Genomic DNA, 15,889 nt, shown 5'->3' with positions numbered 1-15,889 from the left:
TTTTTCTCTTACAATAAAAGAAAAGCTGTTAAAAAATTTTATGAATACAAAGTTTGTTCCCACCGGCCCTCAGTTCAAATAGATATTTCATGACTTACAAAAGCACAAAAAGCACCACACACCCAGTTAATCTTTAATGCATTGCTCTGGCCGCATATAATTGAATCGAAACTTTGTCCTTTTTCTCCAGTTTGCGGTAGAGGAAACATGGCCAGATGTTATTCGCTTACAATTTCATCTCTAAATGAGAGTGCTGTTATGGCTTTGGTGTGACCAGTGTATTTGCGTTCAGGATTTTTTGTTTGTAATTTCCACAGACGTGCAATACCATCACTAGATGCTGTAAAGAGGTATTTAGAGTCAGCACTAAAAGCAGCGTCCCAAACCCAATAGCCTTCAATGCATAATTCCCTCCACATAGTGAAATCGTCAGACTTCCAAATACGTGCTGTTCCATCGCCGGATGTTGTCACCAATAGGCGCGAATCGGGACTAAATTTACAACGCAGCACATAACGTTTATGAGCAGCAATTTTCAATTTTGGCTGTAAGGTGGTCAGTTTTTGATTTGGTGAGGAACTTAAGGACCATATATAACAATTGCCTTTGTTGTTAACGGCAGCCATATACTGGCCATCTGGTGAAATGGCCACATCCTGTATGGACGCATCCACTTCGGGTATCAATTGTTCATGCACTTCGGACTTAACATCCCACAGATAAACGCCACCGTTTTGGGCACCCATAGCTATTTCTACTTGATTAGGGTGCAGACAGGCCGCATTAACCGGAGCTTGACAATCGAAAACACGTGAACAGTGGGGTGTGGCCGACAGCATATCCCATATACGTACACGATGATCCTCGCCGGCTGTGTACATCCAATTGCCATCTTCCTGGAAACCGAGACGTGTAATATTTTTTTGAACACTTTCGAAATTTATCACAGGCACAGTACAGTTAGATTCCAAGTCATATAAACGTATACATTGATAACCACAGGCAGCTAAGCGTGTTTTATCAGGAGTACGATCCAAAGCATTAACTTGCTACAAAATGCCAACACTTTTTACTTTTTTTACAATTAAAAAAAAAAAAAAATTTCTTACTGATGTCTCGACAAAACGTAACGTGCGTATACAATTGCCGGTATGTGCCTGCCATAATTTAATGGTGTGGTCATAGCCACCAGTAGCCAGGATTAATTGATCACCTGTGGCTTCCATGCTAACACTTAAATACTATTTTATACTTTAATATCTTAAAAAAATATAAAAAAATTAAATTTCCATTATATTCTATATAATGATAAGCAGACGTCTCTGATGATAAAACTTTGCTTTCTCACACTTGTTTCAAATTTATAAAAAAAAAAAAGAAGTAAATTCTCAATTTTTGCTGTCAAAAAACAGTAATATCAACTTTCAATATCTCTGGTAAAATAGCGTTGAATTTTGACCGTCAGTTTTTGCACAACGGGAAAAGAGAGATGTGGAATTTTGACTGACTGATGTGAACGAATTCGGTAGGTAAGTCCATGTAGTCTTAATTATCTTGTTTATAATATAAAGTTAAGTTTTTCGCTATCTTTCCTAATCTCTTTTTCATGACTTTGTTATATGTTCCCCGTAATTCTATAAAGATTTGAACAATTGCATTTGCGTTATAACTTACATACAGAGTGCGACAAGAACAATATATTGTGAATAAATGAATATTAATTTATATATAAAATATAATTTAAGAATAAAGATAAAATAAATAAATAAATAAATGGGAGGATGAATTTGATCGCAGTTACTTTTATATGACTATACACAAAAGCTTGGGATAGTTAGTATTTTCATGTGTAAGAACATGGTTGTTTTTCTAAACTTCTTAATCTTATATATATTCAAATTATTTATGTATTTAAATTATTTTTTATGTATTTAAATTATTTTGTTTTATTAGATTTATTCAAGTATATTTGTTCAACTCTATACATACCCTACACCGTTAGTACAGTTATTACTCGTTTTGGTAATAATACACCAAGAAGTTTACATTATTTTCTTCCAAAGTCACGATTTTTTTGAAAGCCCGCATATTGGAACATTAGACTTTCTCTTGTGACGTCTATATTTAGTATGGTCCAAAAAAATAGACCTATGTATTTCAAATTTCATACCGTTAATTTTTTTTGCACAATCGCTACTACATATTAATTATCATCAGAAAATATTTAAAATTCAACTTTTTTCTGAAGGGCTTGCTACTTATGAGATAACTTATATGGAGTGCGGCCAAGAAATAGGCCTGTAATATTGAAATTAGGTAAGGTTGATTTTTTTACCAATTTCCTATTATGAGCCAATTTTCACCATGAAATATTCAAAGTTAGCCCTTTTTGCCACATAAAGAGTCAGTTTTCGTAGGCTCGTTTATATGAGAGGGGATTCAAAAAGTTGCTCCAGTCGATCCAAAGTTTTCACAACAATTTAGAATGTGGAAATACTATTATGTAGTCATATTTGTCAAAAAGTTTTAAAAATTACAATTTTTTTTTTTTTATAAGGTCTTTTCAGAATAGGACTTTATATGGGGAGCGGTCGAAAAAGCAGACCGATCCGAACCGTTTTCAATAGGTTGCGTCAAAACACGTCAGTGTACTAAATTTCATAAAAATTGCGACTTGCAGATTAAACACAACTTTACAGATAGCCGGATAGAGAGGCTTACATCTATTCAAAAAATTATTTAGAATCATCATTCTGAATTCATCGATATAATAAAGGTGAGCCTATCTTAAGCCCTTCTGCGCGTTACATATATCCGCATTAACTTAATATACCCTGTTCCATAAAAGGTGTAACGTATAATAGGTCCATGTGGAAAGCTGACAGAATGACGTCTCATTCTCGTCTTCGGGCCAAAATCTCCCAAATGGTAAACACAATGGGTAGTCGCCATACCGTATTGCTTTACATTAATACGTAAACAAAAACATGTGGCTTTAGAACCGGAAATAAAGAAATTAACGTAAACGTAAAGAGCAAATTTTTAAAAAACCGCAATATAAAATAAAAAAATCTAAAAGTAAACAAGCTTGTTTATTGATTAGTTATAAAGAAGACCGATTAAATATATGCAGAATAAATATTAGTTATATTGTGTTTTATTAATTGATCTAAAATTTGAAATTACCATTTATCACCCTCTAATAAAATAATTTGATGATCATAACTCAACTTTAAAACACATCGTCTTTATTGCTTGTTTTTCATTTCTTACTGTGTTATCACGCATGATATAAAACAAAATCGTGTATCACTTAATATAAAAAAGATGTACATTTCTGTAAGATAAAAAACATAAATGAGATAAATAACTTTAAAATTTAATAGAAACGATCGTCATATATTCTTGCGTGTTATTTTCTTTTTGTTTTACTTGTATGCATACATACGAAACCATATGATTGGGCAATTCTCATAATGCGCTGGAAAAAATCGGCAAAGTTGAAGTTCCAATCTGAAAATAGGAATAAAGGCTCACTGTCCCATTCTACTCGCTAAATGATTGTACTGCTATGGATAAAAAAAATCTGCCAAGTCCATCATATTTATTTTAGCATTAACACTTTTAGACAGGCAATGCATCTTCATGCGTAGGGCGTGCAGAATTATTGTCAACATTTTGTTTTGTTTGTTTGGTAATAAGTAGAAAAAGTCGAAAAAACGAAACAACGAAAATTCGATCAGATGAGTAACAGTGTCCTATACATATCAGTCTTCTATCTTCCATAATTTATGAGTAATTGACAAAAACTACTATATTTTTGCTTAGATAAATGGAGGTGCGTTTAGTTGACGTTTAATTGTGATCGTGTCGTTTGATCACTATGCCACATTTTCAATACTAACTCGCGCCAATGTGTTTCTCATATTTTCAGTCGATGCCTTAATTTTTGCGACCGGGAGTGTGTAAACAGCCCATACGACACAGCAATACAGAGAGACAGACATGGCTGGGTCGATTCAGAGTGTTCCGCTGATTAAGATTGTATACACTTTATAGTGGCTCCGATGGTTCCTTTTGGGCGTTGCAAACATTACGACGAATTAGTATATAATCATCTTTCTCAGTGATAGATATATATATATATGTACCACTAATTAAATTTTTAATGAAAATATATAATAGTCAAGCATTTAACTATACAAAAGTTAAGCTGGACCGATTATGTTCATCATACCCCATACCGCTTAAGATAGATCCGCCTTTTATTATATCGATCGATTCAGAATCATTTCCTGAATCGATCTAAGCTGTTTTGTCCGCCTGATATCTGTCCATGTATTTTGCGATCAAGCTACAGATCGCAATTTTTGAGATATTTTGGTAAATTTTTGGTACACTGATGTGCTTCGCCCCAAGGACAAGCGCTATTGAACATGGTTCGGATAGGTCCAGTATTTCGACCACTACTTATATAGCATATATGAAAAGTTGTTATCTGGAAACAGTTACAATTTTCACAATTAGTATTTGATAGTAATTCTACCTTTGGCATAAAAAATTTAGTTCAGTTGGAGCAATTTTTTAACCTTTCCTCATATAACCGTTCCAAGAAAACTGTATCCCTATATGGTAAGAAGGTATAATTTTCAATATTTCATTATGAAAATTAGTTCATAATAATAAATTAACATAGAAATCAACCTTGCTGAATTCGGACAACGTAGGTCGTTTTTTGGATACATATAAGAGTTCCTCCATGTTTTCCAGCCTTTCGTGAAAAGTATGTCTTTGCTTGAAAAAAAATGTGTAACTTTTGGCGTATTACTACGAAAATGTGTGAGTAACTATATTAGGCGTAGTGATGCAGGGATCTAACAGTTCGCCTTGTCCGACTATATTATTCTTACTTTTTTTTTATGTGAATATTAATCACATGGCAGAAAAAACCGCAAGGATTTTTCAATGTGACCTAATATATAATATTCAGCAAAGTGCCCATATTGGGGTACACTCGAAACGTCAACTAACCTCGCCTAAATGTAGCAAACTTAATTCAAATGTGAAACATTTTATTATTTTCCATTTGCTTCCGCCCTAAGAAACCACTAATTAGGCTTTGTCGCGATAGAAGGGCTCACTTTTATGAGGGCCCCTACATATATGGTGTGGTGTAAACAGTAGACCTATGTGGTCCAAATTCGATAAAGTTTATTTTTTATTATGTAAAATTATTGTTATGAACGAATTTTCTAGAGTTTATTTATTTATTTATTTATTCATTTCACTTATACAAGAAACTCAACTAAAAATTTTGACAATGGAGTTCAATTGACTGTTAAAGTAAATCTTAAATTAATTAATATTAAAACTTAGTATAAGTACAATAAAACAAATAAGAAGGAAAAAAAGAAAAAAGCATGTACACAACTAGCATAGAGCCACACCCACATATTTCTAAAAGCTACATTGTTTTTTTTTTATATAAAAAAGTGTCTCGATCCAAGCCGTGTTCAAAAAAAAGTTCGTCCTTGGATCAATCATCAAAATATCTCAAAAATTGCGACCACAAAGTTGAGCACAAAAATAATGGACAGACGCACAGCCCGATCGGCATAATTTATCTATCTTAAGTCGTTCTCGGTGCTGTATTCACCCGCAAACACTTAACATATCTTGCAGTACAAATGGCATATGGTAAAATGAAATTGAAATGCCTAGACTTGCAGTATATTGACCCACTTTTTTTAAGAATTATGGCTTTTGTGCCCATCACCGACGGATGAGGCGTACACTCGTTTTGTCAAAATGTTTGCAACACCCCGAAGGAAGCTTCAGATACGTCACAAAGCATATACATTTTTAATCAGCATTAAATCCTGAATCAATTAAAGTTGTCCGCCTTTTCCTCCGCCCATCTGTTCGTTTGTGTAACGTCTGTTGTGAACATTCCTCTGGCCGCAAAAATGAAGCTACGGACATCAAATTTATGAGAAATGTTGAAAGTTCTTGCACGCAAGTTGGAATTAAAATATATTCTGTGGGCGAACTTTGCAGTAGCATTTGCGCACAAGAATGGAAAAAATTGACCATGCCTACTTAGTATTATAGTTTATCAAAATCTAATTTTTTTTTTCACGGCGGCGAAAAACAGCCTCCGAAACCCCATAAAGCGTACAAATTCTTGGCCAGTTACAAATTTGCAATGTACCTATGCATGCCCATCCGTTCGTCTATCGATCTGTCTTTCTGCTTTCTGCTTTTGTAGTACTTACGACATATATTTCCCCTTCGCAAAAAAGGAGATATCGTCTACAAATTTGCAAAAGAGTTAAATACTACAATGCCTAGACATCTAAGCAACCAAAACTGACAACACCATTGCTTTCCGTGTCTTATGTTCGTTGCTCGTGATCTACAAAAGGGAGACCTCATAAATTTCACAAAATTTTTCTACAAAAATCGAAAAGATCAGCCACGCTCATCCAATATTATTTTTATATTTTATTCTTTTTCCAATTCTCATAGGGTAGCTGGATAGGATAGCAATCGAATATAATTTTTTTTATTTGTCATTCGTAATTTCACACAAACAAATTCACTTTTATTGCTCATATATACTCCTTGCGCCTTTCTATAAGGAGAAATATACGTTTCGCATCATCAAATTGATCCTTTCACGCTTTCGAGCTTTACTGCAAGAAAGTGTTAAATGGTGTGTCATGGTGTGTTTTTATGGGGAAAGACGTTTGCAAAGTGATGTAAAGCGAGGCATATGTGCGAACGAAAGTGCCAATAATTAACTGTGGATCTGTTAGATATGTTACTAAACCGATCGGCAATATTTTTAACCGAACATGCAAGTTGTCTCGCCGAATATCTGGGTAGCAGCTTTTCGAAAATATCTCCATGGCATTGTAATTGATAGATGAAAATGTGACAACAATTTCATTTAAAAGTTTTTTTTTTTTTGAATTTACATCCATTTCTTCCCCTGGACATGTGGGCTGGGGATTGTGTGGGCCCGTCTGTAGGCTGGTCACATTCATTTACTTCATCGCGGTCCTTCTTAAACGATCGAGAAATACTCATGTGAAATTTCAATTTTCCGACCGTGACAATTCGATCAAGTGACTTCCTTTTAGTAGATATGTATATGTGCATGAATGTATGTACGAAACGAAGTTAGTTCTATTTATCAACTCATCCAAATAGCTTTCAATTAGAATTCATAGGTAATTTATTTGGCATGACAGCAAATAATCAACATTTCTCCATGTTCCGTTTAAAAAATCCATTCTACGTATTATGTATACATATGTATCTGTATATATATATATATATATATATTGCACATATGCAATGCTTTCAATTCATTTGAGACTAACGTTTTATTTCTAAGTATTTTGTTACAATAAACTATTAAATCATTAGGTCATAACAAATTTTTCCATCATTATTAAGGAAGATTTATTAGAAAAGATAAGAAACCAGAGAGTTTAATTAAAAAAGAAAAAAAAAATTACCAATTAGTGCAATAAATCTTCATGAAACAAAAGGAAAAAAAAAAAAAATTCATTTCTAATGTGGAAAAAAACGAGACCTATAATTATTATTATATCATGGATTTCACTGATAGAAGCTTTGAGCTAAAAATTTTGGGCCATCGCAACGATGAAATTAATATTGCAAATATGAAGAAGTGTACGCTTAGCAATTCTAAAAAGCTTATATATTGCAACCTACTTCTCTGATTGAAGGGATGGATTTCTTCTTCATTTTACTTTATTTATTTATTTTATTTATTATTAAGAATGTTTTTACAAATGATAACAATTAACAAAATATGTGTTGCTCTACCAGTAAGACTTAAGAGTGTCTCTTACGATACAATATGATTTGACGATTATCACCACTAAGATGCAATCATACAACTCAATGAGACCATCAGGGAATCATTTATTAATCTTGTCTACCATTAATATACTGTCATAGTCAGTTAGTACTATCGTTAAATATAAACGGTATAGAAGGTATAATACTAACAAGATGAAACATCCCGACAGATCTTAACACATTTGCACAGAGCAGCTTGGTCCGAATCGCATGGTTTGAAACAAAGTATACACTTAGATTAAAGAATCAAACTATATATTTATACAGGTGTCAAAAAATGCCTAAGATGCCAAGAACAAACCTGCGAATATTGGCAATTGACTTGATGCCCACGGGCATAGCTGTTGGAATGAACCCGAAATAAAACTCCAACTTGTCCAATAACAAGTTCTGAGGTACCGTATCGAGCGTTTTAGAAAAATCAATTATAGATAAAATGGTTATATTGCCTTTGTCATATAAAGGACGAATGCCTTCCACAACCTTGGGCATTGCAGTGCTACAGCTGCGTCCAGCTTTATAGTTTGACTAAACAGTATTGACAAGGATGTAGATTGCAACTGTACTCCTATTCAATTAGCTATTAACCGTTCAAAAATTTTATAAAGAGTCGATAAAAAACTTATCGGAAGAAAATGTTCTGGAGAGACAGTTCAAATTCGTTTGCCGATACAAATAACAAAAGTCAATTTTCAACAGTCAGGAAATATGCTTGTCGTTACGATATGAATAAAAACATGCGTCAGTGGATTAACTAAAAATGGAAAAACCATCTTTAGGAAGTTTATGCTAATTGCTTGCCAGACTTCATTCTCAGCAAAACTTCGTGTCTACATAGCCATTCATTATCTAGTTGTTAAGAACTTACTTACTCACTTATTACACTGAACATTCCGAATGGCTCGTTTGAATGCCTATCTCTTGTGATATCTTCGATAATACTTTGGATAAAAGCCTTGTATCCAATTCTCTAGCAAAGTACAGTCGCTTCATATAGCGTGTGATCACATGCACTTTTATTCCTGGGCTTGCGAAAAACTTCCCAACTTGTTCAAAGAACAATTTAAGCAGATTAGAAGTCAAGTAATGAAGCTTATTATTAACATCAACAAGGTACTGGATATTACTGCAGCATATTGTTGACGAAGCCAGTGCAAGCTCATGCAAGTGAACGGCATTTAAGTCGCTGTAGGTGAAGAATAATGATGGTAGTGTAAGATCGGCGAGCTATCAGACCCACACTTTATCTAGCAGCGTCGATCGACTATTTGGAGCGAAGCTAGTTGGCTAAAATTAGCCTAGACGAAGCTATTGCATGAAAGCAAACTTCTGGCGCATGAATCGTTCAGCAGTATTCAAACCTTGCATTCACCGTACAGTATTATATTTGCATAAGAAATAGATAGTCCATTCAACACCCGAAAAAATCGTCCTTGCTATTTATTCTGCTAGTATTGTAGACGTATACTAACAAACGTTTCTCACCGAAAATTCCTCCTCCGAGATACCTCGTCACGTCGCAGTGATTAGACGTACGCTGGTTGCAGCGCACCTCAGCTGACGACACACACACACCAAGCACACCTCAGAGCAACTTATTATCCAATATCATAATCGTGAGACCAATAGACCAGAGATATCATAGTGGATCAATAAAGGATCTGAGTTCACTTTATATGGCCACGGTTGATTACGTCCAGGGTTGCCGATGTATATATCTTCTTAATTATTTTCGATAGCAACCTGTTATGAAAATTTATAGTGAAATAATTGTTTTATGAGTCCAATCTATTGAAGTTTTGTGTTTTTATACCAGGGGGAGGCAAATATTTAAGTAGGCACTATGATTGTACGCGTCATTGATGAGAGAGGGAGATGGAGGGGAAGACACATATACAAGCAAGGAAAGACTTGAAGGCTTTTATTTTTTTTCATTAAAATTCAATTAGATATATATTACATTACAACAACTATATGCGCTTCGTTTTTTGATCATCATTATAGAGCTTCATGGATTTGTGGGCGAGAAACTTAACCAAGTAATTTCTATAGTTGCCTTTTGAAGTCAGCTTTATACCATTAAGAGAATTTTGGAGAAAGTGAATTAAGTAATTTTCGAACAAGTTTGCGAATACATCCAAATTTCCCAATCATGATTTTTTCTCGAGTCATTACGGATACGTGTGGCTTGGCGTAGTCCTGACGGAAGGCGACGAATTTCTTATATATCACAATGCAGGACGCTATGCCTCAGTTGTCGGCTTTATTTTAATTAGTTATTGATAGCAGAGAGTGAAATCGATTCTCTGGAAAGTTTGCAGCGTCGTATGATCCACATTTCCATTATCTATATGTTATGTGGCGCCAATCCGAGCTTAGCCAATGTTTATTCAGCCTCCTCCTTAAGCGCTCAGATTATGACTTTTTCGCATATTTTTGCCTTATGCAAACCGCCACTCAAAAATCGTCAAATTCGTATTACTTCAGCAAGGGACGATTCGCTCGTCAGCAGTAGCGACTTTAGGGTCAAGATTTCTACTGCAGAAATATTAGAACATTTCGATAAAGGTTTCGATAAAGCCTACGAAGTGTTATCACCGTAATCGAAGGGATATTCTAAAATGTGGCAAGTGTTTTCGGAATTTGCACGCGTTTTCAAAGCACAATCATTTTCGGCTAATCTAAGAATTGTTACAATGTTTCTTCTTAATTACGTATGAACTTGCAGAGCTTGCAGACGTGTAGTTGCATCGTTTGATATTGGTCGTTAGTATTGTCGAAATGACGCTAGCTTATAGTCGTTTGTAAGATGAAAAACTGTATAAACTTTCCTTCGGCCGTATTGTATAATTGACATGCAATATCTAAGTTTTTGCTAATTATGTTTGTGTGGCTGCGTGTTCCTCTAATATTCCTTCCTACAGATGCATCAATTTTGGGTCGTGCCATCAATCGTCTACTCACTTGCATGCGTTTAGCTGTCAGTTTTTGCATTCTTGCATCTATTTAAGCTGCTCGTCCGCATAACACATCATGGGCTCATTTGTTCCTCCTTCCATTCACGCGGCCGGCCTAGGCATTTCATCTCGCTTCGTCTTTCCGTGCATTTCTTACTTTGAAAGTGTGTCCTAAATATAATATATAATCACTAATATCACTTTACGTCCGCACACGCGCCCTAACCCGTATTTCTCTACATGTATATAAATATACTTGTACATCATGTGTTCAGTAGAATATAAATGCTTGTATTAAGCAATTATTTAAAAATAACCCAACACTGGCGACAACAAGTCTCTTAAATTATAAATGCATGGATTCATTTGAATGTAGACGGATTGAATGTGAGGGACTTATGGAAATGATTGAATCATACTACATTTTAATGCACACTCATCTAGACTGATTTCAAATGATAGATAAATGCATTCGGTTTTTTTCGGTATTTTATTTTATTCAATTTTTTTTTTTTTTTTTTTTTTTAGTATTGTTGGGGTTGTGTTGATAATTTCCCATTAGATTTACGTTTCTTACTTACACTGAATTAGTAATTAAAAGTTAAAAAAAAAAAAAAGAAATATAAACAAATTACATGCAGAGATGACGACTACTGTAAGAAAAGGGAAGGAGTGTATGGCATAATATGGATAGCAATGTCATTTAGTTTACTTAGTAAGGCTGCATACCAATCCCGGGAGTGTAATAATTTTCTCATTCCGTATGTTACGCTGATGTAAGCGCTTCTGAATTCAATAATATATCGAAATATTTCGATTTCAACAATTTCCCGATAAAGTTACAAGGTCGACTTTACAAAGTAGAAGCCGTTCCCAATTTATAATTTTCTTTGTCTTTTCTTTGGAAATTGTTTCTTTTCAGATTTAAAGCGTGATGGATAAGAATTTCTTGTCCACATTTATTTTAATATTGGGGATAAAAATAATTTAATCAATAGCTCATATCAAATGTTATTAGCGATCCGTATCGAGAAATTTGTCCGTCATTTTCGAGTAAACTTGGTCGTAATTGTTTAATTAACTGTATGTGACAGATAGCGTAGACTTGCTAAAGGTAAACATCATTCACACTCATCGTAATACATTCATGGTAACGGTTCGCCCAATTATCTCGTCAGCCGTAAGAATCACATGAAACTATTCGCCATTATTCTGAATTAACTCGATCGTAATTTGAATAATGAATTACGCGGTAGAAATTTTACGATCCCACGATTTCTTTCCAGTTATTAATAAGAAAAATGTATACGTTATCGATAGTTGTAAAACTCACACACACTCATTACAACGAGTCCATAATCGAGCGCTATCGAGTTTATTCGATATCGACGGTTTTTCTGTGCAAACATCAATGGATATGTATTTATAAGACATACATACATTTTTGCATTGAAGTCTTTTTTTACTTATTACCGATAGAAGATGTAAGTGATTAATCAATGGAGTACATTATGCATACCACGATGACCACGATCATACCGTTTATATCAGCATCGGCATCAAAGTTATTTGAAACCTATTTATTAAACGTTTGGGCGTTTAGTTGATTCGTACATTTTTTTTATTTTTTTTTTATCTTTCTGCCCTATTGTTATTATAATGAATATTTATGTGTGTCCGCAAACATATCTTTTGTTTTTGTATTTTAAACGATTTTCTTTAATGATTTTTAATTGATATTAATGAAAACATATATACGTGCACATATTTATGTATGCGTGCCTCACAATTTTGCAATCTTTTTATAATTTTCCTGTATCTGATGTTGATTACTGAAACGAATATTAGCTCATAGTCTTTTACGATTATAGTTACATATCGACTTAAGCATGATTTTGAAGAGCATCGCAAACCGTGAATATACGTAAAAATGTCTACTTTTGTTATATACTTTTGACTTTTTTTAATTTATTTTTATTTTGACTTTTTTTGCCCAACGCAGAAATTATATCAGCTTAGGTTAAGTCTTAAGCAAGCCTCATTTAGAACGGCAATAGCTCTATTGGGTGGAAGGGGAAACTCAATGATTTTAGAAGAAACATAAAAATTGATTTTTGCAAATTGTCAGGATTTCTTGCCTGCAGACGAGCACTTATTGTTTCGATACTATGCTGAATCAAAACATTTTCGATTATTTTAAATTTTTGGTTTTTCCCCTATCTACGGCCCATCGACTGAAGCAAGCAAGTGAGGAAAGTGTATGAAGGACCAAAGAGCCATTGCAGCAATAGGCTGATCGATTTTTGATCTCCTAGTTGCCCTCAGTTCAGTTAAACTGGTATCGAAAGGAAAGAGAGGGAAGAGATAGGGAAGTGTCTCGCGGTGTGGATGTGTAGCCAATCAGTAAATTTTATATATTTACCGCTAAACATATATATTTAAATCCGCAAGCACTGAACTGTTAGTCGTGGTATTTACTTATCCGACTACTCATGCGGATCCTGGTGGGCGAACTTTCGAAAAATAATGTAGACTGAGACGAGAATATTTACGGGATTGGCCAAATCATTTCTCGTTCCTTTGAAAAAGTTCGCAGTATCATCCACTGAATCATAAAGTACATCTGAAAGGTCTCCTTAGTTGCGTTTGCTTCTTTTAAGGCCTTCTCTTCACATTTTTTTTTAATAATATCTTCAAGGGTTTTCAACTGCTGTCGTACGCAGTAACAATCTTTACAAAATATCGTTTTTTGATTGAAGGTCTTGTGACTTGGTATCGCACACAGGTCGCGTGCCGCTGATAGACATTAACTATGCTTAGAAGTTTTCTGAAATTGCCAGATCCCACGTTAAATACGTAGAAGCCAATGTAATACAACTTCGCACAGTTGTTCATGGTTACACATCGACTTATAAATATAAATCAGCATTGGAATGAAATCGATGGGATAATCGGCAACACTCATTGGAAGTACAACTGTCCGCCCAGCAAGGCAAACAGACCAAAAAGTTACGCTGACATACAAGAATTGTTCTTATTTAGATTCTGCCCGCTGGCATAGAATGAGTTCGGGTTTGCTATCATACTCCTTGATAAGCTTGAACGGCACTGTTGTGGTTGTCGTAATTCAGATGGTGAGTGAAAATAATTCGTAATGGTACGCGTGATATTTTCATACTTTTTCTTTTCTCACCGACAAGAACGGAAGCACTTAATTTTAATAAATTATCGGGCCAGTAAGTCTAAAAAAAAAATGTTGTTCGGATGTACCTAAGAACTGTATATGTCATGATTCATGAATTGTGACATGAATTCAAGACAAACAAGAAGAAGTCGATATATTCTCCTGGACCACCTGCACTTTGTGTAATTATCGGCGAATGAAAGGACTTATTCGGGGTCAAGTTGTACGTTTGGATTCGTTACTAAAAAACTTGTAGTGACCAGACCTCTTGTCAAAACATGGACTAATTTTAATTTACGATCGTTGCAATCGTTATGAATGTATTTTAAAATCCCTCGTGTCTACGTAAATGCATTCCAATCATTTTTTGTTGCGAAGGGGAAAAAAAGCAACGGTTATGTCAAGAGAATGGTTAAAGATATCTTATCCTAAATGTTGTCTCCCATTAGTTATGCATTTCTTCCTTAATTTTTGAAAAGATATAAATAAATTCCGTGCTGGAAGAATATCTGGTCTTTTGAGACTATCCATAAAAGAAGCCATGTCTTGCGTGTCTTTAAAAGAAAGTAGCCGCTGCTCAGGCAGGCAATAAGCCATCGATTGAAACATATGCGAGTGGTAGAACAATGCACTTCAGATCTTCTCTCAACTAACTTTTGTAAAACGCTGGAGAGCAGGAATAACATATTGTGGCTATTTTGTTTACAAATCGCAATTCAGCAGCACTAACAGGCAATCTAGAAGACAAAGTAAGAACTTGTTTATACATCGGATCTTAGAAGACACAGTAAGAACTTGTTTACACATCGGGCACACAGCAGTCTCTATTAGACAATAGATACATTTTATTGGTTAGAGATGCGATTTTTCTGTTATGTACTTGAAGCTCGTCGATATAAAAAGGTTTCCGAGGTCTATGCCTTTTCCGAATATTACTTATTAAAAAGTTTTTATAGTCACGATCTAAACCACTTAGATACGATAAAATATAACAATGAATAGAACAAGTAACATCGATAAAGCTAATGATAGTGTTTGTGATGTTAAATAAGTTGACAAAGCAGCAGCAAGCATTACATAAATGCTCGTTTATGTTTAGATGATGCAAATGCTAATGGCCGCTGGCGCTGATGTTTATGTTGATGCTGGTGCTGACGATGGTGATGGCGATGGCGATGGCGATGGTGATGGTGATGGCGACGGCTAGTGCTGGTCGAAAAATAACACTTGTAATCATAAATTCCAATAAAAAAATAAAACAAAAATCTTAAATGTTAATAATAAAATACGGAGTCAACATACAATTAACAATTAACAAGATTATTTAGTGGACGCAATCACATGGTAGATTAATGAACAACAACATGATGATGACGGTCTTGTTTATGATAATGTGCTGCTAGCTCACAATGTTAAGTAATGTCAATTTGCAAAGCGAACGCTTGACTTGATGAAATTGAAAATTCCAATTGATTGTCATGTTGTTGGCGCAGGGACTTAAGACGAGCGAGTATCTTCTATGCACATGCAATCTGTTAATAGAAATTTTATTTGTTATTGAAAAAGATTAGTAACTTTATCGAATCCGTTGCGGAGCCAGCCCTCTTATACTTCGACTACGAGATAATCGAGGTGGAGAAACGTTAGCAAGGCTCAAAAGTCGCAGTACGCACGCGCAGTAAATATCTCAAGAAATATCGCATTCGTAGCACCGTTGCGTAGAAGAAGATTTCCGTTCCCTGCCCTTGCTTGCGAATTGAACGCCAGAATGCTTGGATGGTTATCGGACAGTCAAACGGAGGGACAGAGAGAGAGAGAGAGAGAGAGAGAGAGAGAGAGAGAGAGAGAGAGA

General features: G+C 34.7%; 1 protein-coding gene across 1 annotated transcript; it reads right to left on the bottom strand.

Annotated features, from left to right (window-relative positions):
* Window positions 1-16: 16 nt before the first annotated feature.
* Window positions 17-1,360, bottom strand: LOC119637143 (protein LST8 homolog). The gene is made up of 2 exons (XM_038032989.1): window positions 1,110-1,360; window positions 17-1,049 (listed from the first exon to the last, which is right to left on the bottom strand). Exons 1-2 carry the CDS (start codon window positions 1,224-1,226, stop codon window positions 219-221), a joined length of 948 nt encoding a protein of 315 aa, XP_037888917.1. The 5' UTR covers window positions 1,227-1,360; the 3' UTR covers window positions 17-218.
* Window positions 1,361-15,889: the final 14,529 nt, after the last annotated feature.

The sequence above is a fragment of the Glossina fuscipes genome, unplaced genomic scaffold (assembly GCF_014805625.2).
Source record: "Glossina fuscipes isolate IAEA_lab_2018 unplaced genomic scaffold, Yale_Gfus_2 43, whole genome shotgun sequence".
In the NCBI taxonomy this organism is placed as follows: Eukaryota; Metazoa; Arthropoda; class Insecta; order Diptera; family Glossinidae; genus Glossina; species Glossina fuscipes.
Note: the sequence above shows the minus strand (reverse complement) of the source record. Positions and strands in the feature narration are given on the sequence as shown.

What these genes read in the sequence shown, in the direction of transcription:
- LOC119637143 (XM_038032989.1), bottom strand. Translation starts at nt 1,226, where the DNA reads ATGGAAGCCACAGGTGATCAATTAATCCTGGCTACTGGTGGCTATGAC. An exon ending in TACGTTTTGTCGAGACATCA is followed by an intron (nt 1,050 to 1,109) that starts GTAAGAAATTTT and finishes GGCATTTTGTAG; the next exon opens with CAAGTTAATGCTTTGGATCG.